Source organism: Chanodichthys erythropterus, chromosome 21, assembly GCF_024489055.1.
Source record: "Chanodichthys erythropterus isolate Z2021 chromosome 21, ASM2448905v1, whole genome shotgun sequence".
In the NCBI taxonomy this organism is placed as follows: domain Eukaryota; kingdom Metazoa; phylum Chordata; class Actinopteri; order Cypriniformes; family Xenocyprididae; genus Chanodichthys; species Chanodichthys erythropterus.
The window spans coordinates 30,087,750-30,100,495 of record NC_090241.1 but is presented as its reverse complement, the minus strand read 5'-3'; the positions used below and the strand labels follow the sequence as shown (position 1 = coordinate 30,100,495).

The window sequence follows — 12,746 nt, the reverse complement described above, 5'->3', positions numbered from 1 at the left end:
GACTCAAGAAAAAGCAAACCGATACATCCTCAAACAAAGGTGGAAATAATCATCCAAAAAATGATAAATTAATGTAAAGAGGGTGTTTTATTTACATGTATTGATAATGTTTGATATTTTCTTCTGTTTTGTTTAAGATGGACAAAGCAATGATCCTGAGGACTTCAGGAAAATGCTTAAGAAAACCAAGTAAATGTTTTTCTTCAAGTGTTTCAGAAATGTCTGTTTTAATATCACAGCTGATTATTTTTCTCTCATCAAAATGAAACAATCTTCCATCCAGAATTGTCAAGAAGAGAAAAGAAAAACCCAAGAAAGAGGGAGAGATTGATCCAAAATTCTGGGAAGTCATGCTAAGTGCCAAAAAGTCAGATTATGAGCGCATCTGTCATGAATTTGGAGTCACTGACTTTCGCTGGATGCTAAAACAGCTCAACCTGAAGAAAAAGGAGAAGGAAGATGAACAAGCAAAGGTATCGGTCAGGAATTTAGGCTAATCATGAGATGCTGATGCTGATTTGTCAGTCAATTTTTGGTCATTTCAATTTGGCTGGTGAAAATTTGCTTTGAGAAACTTCTGTAATTGCAACAGTGCTTTAGTCAATTTTTATAATAATTTCTAGTTTGTTTGCTTAAAAAAAAGGAAGAAAAAAAAAACAATATGCAGCAAGTCATACATTTACTTCTTAAATCTCATTTCTTTTATGTCTTACAGGTGGTTGAAAACATTGACAACATAAAGCAGATTGAAGTGAATACAAGTGGTAGAGCTGAATTTGAATTTAATATGAAGCTTAAGGACACAAACAGTAAAATTTTTCTGTACAAAGTAAGTGCAAATGATTTTACTTTGATAACAAACAATGTCATCTATCACAAAAAAAAAACCAAAAAAAAAAAAAAAAAAACTCTTTACTCTTTCCAGAACGGTGAAATGCTTGATTATGGTGATGGCACTGATGATTCCTCTAAACATAATATGAAGAAAACTGGTGATAAGTACTCATTTAGCATCAACAATCTTGATTTAAATGATAGTGGACTATACCAAGTGGATGTTGAAGATGTCAACATTTTCTCAACCACCTTAGCAAGTAAGAAGGCTTTTAATTTTTAAATTTTAGCATGTTCAGCGTACATCTGCTTCATTAATCATTTCCCCACAGTTCCTGATGTGGAATTCAATGGCATGCTAAAAGATGCTAAAGTGGTTGAGGGGCAGGACGCAGTGTTTGAGGGTGTTTTTTCTGGTCCTGTAACACAAATCACCTGGTGCGCCAATGACATCTCTCTTGAGCATGGAGACAAGTACAATATCACAGTCTCTGAAGACAAGCTCAGACACAGATTAGTAGTAAAGAACTGTAACAAAGAGGACAAGGGCGTGTACACGGCTATTGCTGGGATTAAATCATCCAGGGCCACCCTTGCTGTTGATGGTAAGTCTTCAAGAGGAAAAAAGAAACAAACTAACATCATCAGTATACCTCTGCACTGCAATGTATATCAATCAGGATAATGTTCTATTATTGCTCTATGCCACATCAGAGGATCCTAACGCCAGGGGGAAAGGTCGAGGTGGTGCAAGTGAAGGAGCAGATGATATTGCAAGACGTCTGGCAGAAGAACAGGCCAGACTGCAGAGAGGAAAAGATGAAGCAGCTAGGAGAAGCAAGGGTACGGATGGGAGAAGTGATGGAGCGGATGGCCGAGGTGATGGAGCGGATGGCCGTGGTGACGCAGCAGATGGTCGTGGTGATGGAGCGGATGGCCGTGGAGGACTTGGCTTGGGAGACGGAAGTGGAAGAGATGCAACAGGAAAGTACGGACAAGGAAGAGAGGGTACAGAAGGAAGTGGGAAAAGTGGAAAGGGTTCTGGAATGGGTTTGGGAGCAGATGGACTGGGAGGCCAATCAGCTGGGGTTGGATCTGATGGAGATGGTACAGGTATGTTCATGGCAAAAATGTCCAAAAACTCTTTTACATTGCTTTTTCTTCTATTTCCATTAACAAATTACCACTTAGTCTTAGTCAAGTTATTATAATTCATTCAAATGCATTCATTCCAGATGATAAAGTGCACTTCGCAAGCGGATTATCAGACAAAAATGCCCTCCGCGGCAAACCTGCAGAGCTAGTGTGTAAACTAAATACTGACAAAATTGATGGTGTGTGGTATAAAGATGGAAAGAAGGTAAGTTTGTGTATCGTTGCAGTACACCAGTGACGTCCATTACAGAGTTTGACATTCATGTAAATCTTTTTTCATCAGCTGACTTCCAAAGATGGAGTAGTCATCTCTAAAGATGGCTGTACACATAAGCTCATTATACAGAATTGCAAGGATTCTGATGCAGGTCAATATCATTTTGAGGTTAATGGTTGCAAGACAGAGGCCATTGTGAAAGTTGGAGGTAATTACAATTCAATTTTCTTTTTTTACATTTGGCTAAAGCATTAAGAAGTTACTGTCAGTTGGAAATTACAATAATGTTTTCTGCTGTATATTGCTTCTGTATTTCCCAGATCTTCCAGAATTCGACCAAGATGCTTTGCAAAAGTTCTCAAACACCGTGATCGTGAAAGCAGGCCAGAGTGCATCTTTTAAGATGTCATTTCCTCCACAAGCCTCACTGGAGATTAAATGGTTTAAAAAAGGCTCTGAGCTTCTTGATGGTGGTTCAGTGAAAGTAGTGAAGGAATCAAACCACAGTCGTCTTCAAATGAAAGACTGCCTGCGATCGGATACTGGTCAAATCAAAATCCAGCTAAAAAACCCTTTTGGTTCTATTGAGGCTTTATCAAGTCTAATAGTACTAGGTGAGAACGATATTTGCAATTTAACTGTTACTTAAGGTATTCTCTTACTATGTTTTAAGTAACACATATCTGTGCCCCTGACAGACAAGCCAGGTCCACCAAGAGGACCACTGGAAGTGAATGAAAGCATATCCTCAGGCCTTGAATTGAAATGGAATCCTCCGAAGGATGATGGTGGCTCAGCAGTGACCAACTACATAATTGAACGTCAACAGGTTGGGCAGGGTACCTGGAAAAAGGTTGGGGATATTTCAGCTAACCATCTAACCTTCAGAGATAAAAGTGTGTCCCTTGGCAAGAGGTACATCTATCGCATCTATGCTGAGAATCTTGAAGGCATCAGTGAGGCAATGGAGACTGAAAAAATCATGGCTGGATCATTAAGTATACTCCTTAAGTCTTTACTGGTGTATTTTACATATTGAGAAGTACTTAAATCATCTAATATTTATATTAACTATGTGTTGGCAGTGTTCCCTGGTCCTCTAGCCCCACCGACGGTGGTCAGTGCATTCAAGAACTGTATTAATCTCACATGGACTCCACCAGAGAAAGATGGAGGGACTAAAATCTTGGGCTACCAACTAGAAAAACGCAAGAAAGATACAAACATGTGGGTGACTCTGAACCCAGTTAGTCAACCTATTCAAGGTATTTCAAAGTTCCACCTTCAATGAAAAGCACTGACTTCCAGTTCTACACTGTAAAAATGTTGAGTCTGGAAAACAATTGCTAGGGTGAATCAATAAATAACCATTAGCAAGCACTTTACATGAAGTTCAAAGACCTCAAAATACAAAATACAATAAGTGGTCTCCACTTCTTACAGGTCTGAAGTATGCAGTGAAGGATGTGTCTGAGGGGTCAGAGTATGAGTTCAGAGTAACAGCCATTAACATGTCTGGGGCTGGAGAACCCAGTGCTCCCTCTATAATGGTCTGTGCTAAAAACCCCAACAGTAAGTCACAGTCACATTATCAGGAAAATATTTAAGACAATTTCAAACATGTTTACTGATTTTGACCAATTTCCAGTGAAGCCCCATTTCAAAGATCCTGAAGACTTCATGGTTGTGAGATCAGGAAATTCAATCAGAATCAAAATTAATTATGAGGTAAAAGTGCACATCTAACACACTCCTTGCCTCTATGTAGTCAATCATCTTCTTCAAAATAATCATTTGATATTCACACACAGGCTTCTCCACCGCCAGACATTACCTGGCTTAAGAATGGTGAACCTGTATCTCCCTGGAACAAGATCATTCATTCTGATGGCACGTGCACACTTGTCATACCCTCCTCAAAGTATGACGATTCTGGTGTCTACACCATTGTGGCTAAAAACTCAATGGGGCAAGCCAGCTTTGACATAGAGGTCAGAGTAACAGGTAAAGTCATGCCACATTTGATGTAAATTACAAAAAAGTGTGATCACACTAGATATTTTTTTTTTACTTTATTCACTTTCATTCATATGTTCAAATTCAAGTTGAACTCTGTGGGTTGGATCTAAACTTCACAGTCTAGAAAATCAGCAAGAGAACTGAAATGTATATTATTTGTTATAATTCATCAAATACAGAAGTCCTATAGTGTAGCTTTGTCTCCAGTTGCAAGCATTCATTGCAAGGGTCCAAAGAAATTTGGCATGCTTTATGCTTAGATGAGACCACACCTTCAGTCTCGAAAATAACTTACCAAGTTACTCATAAGTGAAAATAATTATTGCATAAATTTCCCACTACAAAATTATCCTTCTTTATGTGGCTACAGATGAACCCAAGGCTCCAGGCCCAGTGGAGATAGAGCAATTGGTTCATGGTAAAGTCATTATCATGTGGGGTCCGTCTCCAGACCACAAGAGAGATGACCGACTGCACTACATGGTGGAAGAACATAACTCCAACACACGCAATTGGCGTACAATAGCCGACCACCTTCTCTGCACTACCTACACTACCAGTATTCAACCAGGTCGAGAATATCACTTCAGAGTCTATGCAAAAAATGATATGGGACTTTCCGATCCTTCAGATTCACCAACATGGGGCGTAAACAGCAATAAAGGTGGGTAGCAGGACCACTACCAATGTAACTTATTGTATTTCACAATGCTAAATACTTGGACCTTTTCTTTCTTTCCTTCCTACCAACTAGCTGTGGCAGCCTCAACTGTGCCACCCATAATCACTTTAGAAAGGCCACCTTCCATCCTGGTTCCACTGAAACTCCACACTCCACCAACAGGATACCAATGCTACATGACCTGCGCTGTCCGCGGCTGCCCCAGCCCATATATTGCATGGTACCATAACGGGATTTGCATCGACTCTGACAAAAACTACTACATCAGAAATGCATTTGGTGTCTGCTCCATGTCCATCCTCAGAGTTCGGCCCGAAGATAGTGGCGAGTACAAAGTGGTGGCAGTCAACTCATTTGGCAGGGCAGAATGTTCTTCTACATTAAAAGTGAAAGGTATGACAGCTGCAGTGGTCATTTAGAGGTTTGAGAAGTGTTTACCAGAGTCACCTGATTTACATACTGGTTTGTCCTTTGTGAATGAGTCACGTTGCTAATCATTTAGAACATGGTTACGTAATGCAAATGGGCAGATTGGTCTATAGCCTATGCCAGAGCCCATCAAAATGTGACCTGAGGGGCAAATATGGGCCGTCAATCATTTTTATGCAGTCACAGATTGATTTAGACAAATTAGCTGCACTGCTTGATGCATTAGAACGCTTTGTTTAAATCTCTATGGTGAGTTCAGAAGCACTCAGTGGACGGCAATTAAAAAAAAAAAAAAATCATAGAAGACAGATTACACTAATGTCCAAAACACTGTCCCTTTGAACAAAACTGAGAAAGCTGTGTTATGACTTATTTTGAAATGCAAAAAAAAAAAAAAAAAAAAGCTTGAGTAACTATACTTGCATAAACTATGTTTCAAAAATGAGAGTGCTCCAATCTAAAAATTAAATCTAAAAAAATCTTTTGGATAATTTGACTCTCTGAAAAAAGTATATGAAGAGCCCAGGTCAATGCATTACACATGTAAATCAAATTACTTTTACAGATGCAATTTTCTATTCAGCTTTTACAAAAGAAATCAAGGTTTAACACAAAAACAAAAAATCTTAAATCAACAAATCTTGTTTGCATAGAATAGGTAGTCATTCGTTTTATTTTCTCCTTTTCTCTTCTCTATTTCAGATTGATCTTCACTCTGCTGGACATGGCCATTTTTTCTATGCTTCTGCCACAACTAATTTCATGCATACATTTTAAGCTAGGGCAGTGCATGCATATAAATGAACATAGCTGCAGTGGATTGCAATTGAGAACACATACAATTTGCAACTATACTGTGATGTGTACTACTAAAAATATAAGCAATCTGAATGTATTTAAGTATAGACTTTTGCAAATACATTTTCTGACAAGCATACTTTCTACCATATTTGAAATTGTGATCATCTCCAATAAAGTCCAGAATGAACCAGTGAACTATACCGGGCATTAATTTTGAACATGGTTGGAAAAAGTTCCACACACACTTTCCCCTAACCCAGCATTATCGTTCAGGTGTCAAATCAACCAAATTTGGCATATAATGCAACAATAATGAAAGTAAACAGATTTTACTAATAAACCTACCAATCTCTGTGTAAAAATAAAATAATGATGCTGCTATCTTACTAAAGTAATTTTTAGCCCCCTGTAATTTGGCTCCAAATCTTAAGTGGAAATTGTTATTTTGAACCCCCTGTACAAAATAGTGGATTACTTAATAAATATTCATCCATGACATTTATGTTGGCTTTTTTCTTCATTAATGTATGTCTTTCACCAGAAAAATATTAACAAAATTAAAAATTTGAGCCGGGGACCTCTGGTTGAGTTGAAACGGAATGAACCAACACTCAGTGACATTCAAATATGTGATAGAGTGAGAACATGGATAGAATTGTTTCAAATTGCAACATGAATAGTTCCAGTCTCAGCATGGTTCCTTACATAAACAACTCCAATGTCAGTAGGCATCCCTGACTTCCTAGCAGTTGAAACTGAAACCACTATCAAAAGCAAGTATGTAGTGCATAATCCAGAATATGAGTTTAACCAAATCAAAAATATAGCCTTTTAATTTCAGAGATTTTTCAAATATAATTCAATCAATACAAAAAAACACTGCAATATTTGTACAATAAGTAACACAACAGTCTGTTTTATATTTAGGCCTACTGTATGACTCAAATTTGTAGATGACTGTTCAAGGACTGGTGTTCTTTAGGAGTATTTTGAAGAATATCTGGACTCTTTTCAACATAAAGTAAGTGAATGAGGAATGGGGCTGTTATACTCTCAAACCAGACCCTAGAACAGGGATGGACAACTCCGGTCCTGGAGGGCCAGTGTACAGCAGAGTTTAGCTACAACCCTAATCAAACACACCTGAACCAGCTAATCAAGGTCTTTAGGATTAGTAGAAAGTTATAGGCAAGTGAGTTTTTATCAGGGATGGAGATAAACTCTGCAGGACACTGGCCCTCCAGGACCGGAGTTGTCCATCCCTGCCCTAGAACTTGCCAGAACTCCTTCCCTATCGTTAATAACATTGGTCATAATATTCTTCAAAAATCAATTTTTTGCTTGTTTCACAGAAAAAAAGAAAGACATACTAGTTTGGAACAACATGAGCAAATAAATTAGTATGATGATTTTCATTTTGAGTGAACTGTCACTTTAAGGAATGGTCATTAAATGTGTCTAGAACAGATGTCTGTTGCTACTGACAGCTTGTGACAAATGTCATCGCTCCAATAAAAGCAACAACACGTCACATATTCCCTACTAGTTACAGGTATTCCTCATGCATAAACGGAGTGTTCTTGTAATCCAGTGACCAGCGCCCACGTGCAATTTTGGATTTACCACACTTCTGTGACCTTCCACCACACCAATGGTATTTCAAGTATCGCGCATGAGCATTTGCTGCTGCGCTTTGGTCGCTCATTTTCTAACCTGAGGTAACTTGAGGAAAACGAGGCGAATGTAAGATAGGAAGAATTGTTTGTATGTTCCTTTTTCTTTATATATGCTGAAATTGGAATAATAATAAAGAAAAGAAAGAAAGAAAATAATGAGCAAATTTTTGCTCATCTAAAGATAGTCAGCAGTAGCCTACACATAAAAAAGGCAAGGTGGAGAATTTATGTCTGTGGAAGATTAATGATAATTGTCAAAAGAGAGATGTAACACTCATTTTTTACCATGACAATTAATTCAGCTACTACTAGCTGCACTCCTCATCATAAACTTTTATAGCTACTGGCTCACTCATATTGATAGAGTCAGAGCACTGCAGTGATTTTTGTAGGCCAACCTGGAAGTAGCATCACTGGTTCCCTCACAAACCCCAATAAGTTTTTTCCACTGGCTTTTGGAAAGTTGCAGGAAATAAGCTCTGTGACAATACTTCATGGCCTGGTTTCAGTCAGGATTAGGGCTTAGTTCAGTTAGGACAACAACAAACAAAAAAAACATTCCTGGTGTGCATCTTGATACAAAAAAAAAAAAAAAAATGGCACTGACATATTTTAAGATATGTCAGTGCAAGTTGCTTTCAGTTAAAACAGCTCAAAACATTTTAGTCTGGGACTAGGATTAAGCCTTGCCTGTGAAACTTATTTGTTCTTGATAATCTTCACAAATGAATGCAACTTTTATGAATTTTGAACCCTAAATAAATCATCAGAGGTAAAAAAGCTAAATGTACTTTAACATTTAACATCAACATTACTAAGCTTCCAACAACTCTTTCAGTCTTGATTTAAAAATGACAAGAACAACATTTTTCCTGAAAGTTTGACTTAGAATAGTTTGCATTATTTAAACAAAACACGGCTGTGAAAGCATAGCTTTGAGTAGATGAGTTTTGCTGTTCGGCCTGATGATGTTTAAAGTATGAGATGGAAGTTGCGATAATCTTTTCTTCCCTATCGTGATATATCCAACTGAAACAACTTTTCGAAAAACGAAAAAAAAAATGAGGGCAATGTTTTGATATTAACTGGCACACACAAGGAAACTAGGTCAACATATACATATAGGGAACAGAAACAGAGCCAAACCAAACACAGAATATACATGGATGTTTTTTTTAAATATTATAAGGGCACATTAATTAAAAAGAAAAATATGTCCATGAATAAATAATTTATAGAAATACAATATTTCATCAAAAAAAAAAAAAAAAGTGAATTTTGATTTTATGATTTAGCAATCACATTTTTCAAGACAAGTAAAAGCTTCAGAAATCATAAATGTGGGTAGAGCTGATGTATTTTTGTTTTAGAATAAAACGTTAAATTATTTCAGGCATTTAACTTAAGTTCGATAGAAGCCTAAAGTGCTAACTAATTTCCAGAATTTGGCCAACATATGTCATCCCTGCTGCACTCTATTCGTATCAGGACAAAGTTTCAAGTCATAAGGTTATTATGTGTTTTATTGTGCCCAAATAATGTGACCAGTAGCTTGCGAGAGCTGCTAAGCTGTCTGGGCATGTAAAGTGCGGCCAGCTCCTGTGCATGTGAAATGGCACATGCCTTTTGAGGCTACATACCCAACACATAAGACATAATATCAATTTATTTATTGCATCATTGTACTATAAATAGCATGTCCCATTAACACAAGAATTTAACATAGTCTCTCATATCTGAAAGGACATTGCTATTGAAAAAAATGTTGAATTACTGAGATGAGTGCTGTTATTGTGGTGCCTTCCAACATCACTTAGCTTATTTCTTTTAAATAGTCATTACATAGAGATGGTGTTAGATGGTTTAACTAACTACTAGATCAAACAGTGTGATAAGGTGTAAATGAGATCCTTATGTTTTCAGGCAAAGATGAGGTTACATCTTGTCCCTGGCAATGGCAAAAGAACAGTCACCACAAAAGCAACTTGAATGTCACCCTCACTATTTACAGAATAAGTATGACCATGAACTACAGACAGGACCTCCATCCCTTTGCTGTTGTAAACCTCACTCAAATAACAGATTTAATGTGACAGCTAATATGACTGCAGTGCTTGAGAGGTTTCAATTTGGCCCACTACTGTTTTATTGCAGAACAAAATAGAGAGACTGCAATAAATTGTGGGAGTCGAACAGGGTTGTGTTGACAGAGCAAGTTAGCAACACATGAAGGTGAGTTGCTTCTCTTTCTTTCTTCTTTTACTTTCTTTTTTCCAGATGAGAACATGAAAATATTCAATATTAAACATCATTATGTATTAATAAATAATATGCAAAATAAAGCATTTTTAAAAAATCTCAGGTTTCAGGTTTAACTTATAAATGGGAAGATACCCTACAACAGATCTGATCCGAAGTAGTGATGCATAGTAAATACATCAGATTCCAGATGGTACTCATGTTGTGATGCCTAGAATGCTCTAAAGTGTTTTAGAAGCCAGCGAACAATGTTAAAGTGCTTTCTTACATATACATAATTGCAAAAGTCAGACTGAATAAAATGGTCTCATAAGAGTTTAATGTAGCAAAGGGTCTGTATCGCTTTACTAAAGCCATAGTAGTTATGTAAAGTGGGTATTCAGTGAATAAAAACTCATTACCTTGTACATAGTTACATAGCTCTCCTCATATTCTTGAACACTTTGGGGAGTTAATATTATATAATTGTATTATTTTATTAGTATTTTAAATACAATAAATAAGCTAAAGCTAATTGCTCTTGTACACATCTCAGATAAGTTTAATAGGTATGTGACCTATCAAAAGCTAAGGGGTAAAGACTAGCCCTGTGCTCATGAAATCATTGGAAAGGATCCTGTCAACCTTAACATGTCTTGTGTTACTTTTACATGCAAAATGTTTAATATCACTTCCTAATATATCTTTATTGTTTCACTGGTTCAGTTAATGGCCTAGTTTTGGGGTTTTGGCAAGACAGCATGCATCAAAACAGTAAAAAGTTATTATTTACATATATATATATATATATATATATATATATATATATATACATATATATATACATATATATATATATATATATATATATATATATATATATATATATATATATATATATATATAGCATTCCCATGGGGCTATGAAACATATATGTATGGTTTACAAAAAGTTCAATAATGTTTTTTACAGAGGGCATATGGCTTCAATTTTACTATCTTGTAAAGGGTGCATTCATGGCACACAGACTGACATCCACAAGGTACTTAGAGACATATAGCTGTCAGATAGTGTTTCATATTACTTATTAACACAAATCAGGCCTTCATCAGTACTAAGACCTTATAATAGGGTTCTTAATGACAATAACAGTCCCTCAGTAAAATAAGAGCTGCTGGTAGAATTATTAATATCTATTTGCTAGGGAGAATATAAAGTGGGATAATTTCTAATCATTTTCAGTTGACATATACAATTAAATTTTACAAACTTTTCTAATATGCTATTGGCAAACTGGAACAGAGCTTCAGTTACTCACTTCTGTCCAAATATTGTATGACATGCCCCCTGAAATGATGTCAGAACAAAGAAGCCCTTTTGTGTCATCGCATTTTAGTTCAGGATTAATCTAATTCTGATTTTAGTGATGGAAGAATAAAGATAATTAAGCTTAAGTGTCCTACATCAACCTTTATTTACCCTATAAATTGTTGTAATGACAATAATAGTAATGATTAGGGCTACATGTGCAATTTAATGTTTTTTGCCCTCTGTTTTCTCTTTTTATGAGACACTGCAACCATTACTGTACCGAATTCTGATTTTAAAGGCAAATCTTGCATTTTGAAGATGTCAAAGCCAGCAGGAGGAACGGGCGGTAAGTAAAAATCATGATATGAGACATGCCAAATGACAAAATTATTTGAACCATCTAAATCATTTATGGTAGATTTGCTTTGTTCCATCACCCATGACCTTATTGTTAATCGAGCAGTTTTAGTAGATGTCAGGAAGTATTCATCATTAAAGCTGTGATAAAACATCGCCATCATGTGGTCAACAACAAATCCGCAGCTTCAAAGATCCTCCAACACTTTCCTGAATTCATTCACATAAATAGCTATGCAATTTCAAGTTTGATGACCTTAACTCTGTATAGTTCCAAGAAAACATGTTCCACTGTTTTACCAAATTAAACATCAAGGAATTGTTTTTGAAAATACTGTTCTGATATTTCAGTGGCAATTAGGAAGAGATCCAGAGTGCCTGGTGTTATGATCACACAGTATGTTGAGGAACTGCCACCTGGATTCACTACTCCTGATTTCATCAGAAAACCCATAGCCTTAACGATACAAGAAGGTAATAGTTTTCTTTACTTTTCTTTTACTTTTAGCATGGAGCATTTGAATTGATAATACAATTTAAAGTTGTTTCAAGTTGTTTCAAACCTGTAGGCTATGTGTTTCTTTCTTCTGTTAAAGGAAGCATAAATGAAAATTATGTCATTTATTGCTTACCCTCATGCCGTTCCACACCCGTAAGACCTTCGTTAATCTTCGGAACACAAATTAAGATATTTTAGTTGAAATCCGATGGCTCCGTGAGGCCTTGATAGGGAGCAATGACATTTCCTCTCTCGAGATCCATAAAGGTACTAAAAACATATTTAAATCGGTTCATGTGAGTACAGTGGTTCAATGTTAATATTATAAAGCGACGAGGATATTTTTGGTGCGCCAAAAAAAAAAAAAAAAAAAAACTTATTTAGTGATGGCCGATTTCAAAATACTGCTTCAGGAAGATTCGGAGCACAAATGAATCAGTGTATCGAATCATGATTCAGGTCGCGCGACAAACTGCCAACGGCTGAAATCACGTGACTGTTCGTGACTCCGAACAGAAGATTCGATAC

The 12,746-nt window shown here is 36.5% G+C and overlaps 1 protein-coding gene across 1 annotated transcript; it reads left to right on the top strand.

Annotated features, from left to right (window-relative positions):
- The first annotated feature begins 160 nt into the window (after window positions 1-160).
- LOC137010557 (immunoglobulin-like and fibronectin type III domain-containing protein 1) lies at window positions 161-6,043 on the top strand. Its single transcript, XM_067372627.1, has 17 exons — window positions 161-189; window positions 284-473; window positions 716-829; window positions 926-1,094; window positions 1,167-1,439; window positions 1,549-1,947; window positions 2,070-2,194; window positions 2,273-2,414; window positions 2,527-2,820; window positions 2,905-3,204; window positions 3,292-3,471; window positions 3,650-3,778; window positions 3,855-3,934; window positions 4,018-4,210; window positions 4,596-4,889; window positions 4,980-5,300; window positions 6,039-6,043. Exons 1-17 carry the CDS (start codon window positions 173-175, stop codon window positions 6,041-6,043), a joined length of 3,225 nt encoding a protein of 1,074 aa, XP_067228728.1. The 5' UTR covers window positions 161-172.
- Window positions 6,044-12,746: the final 6,703 nt, after the last annotated feature.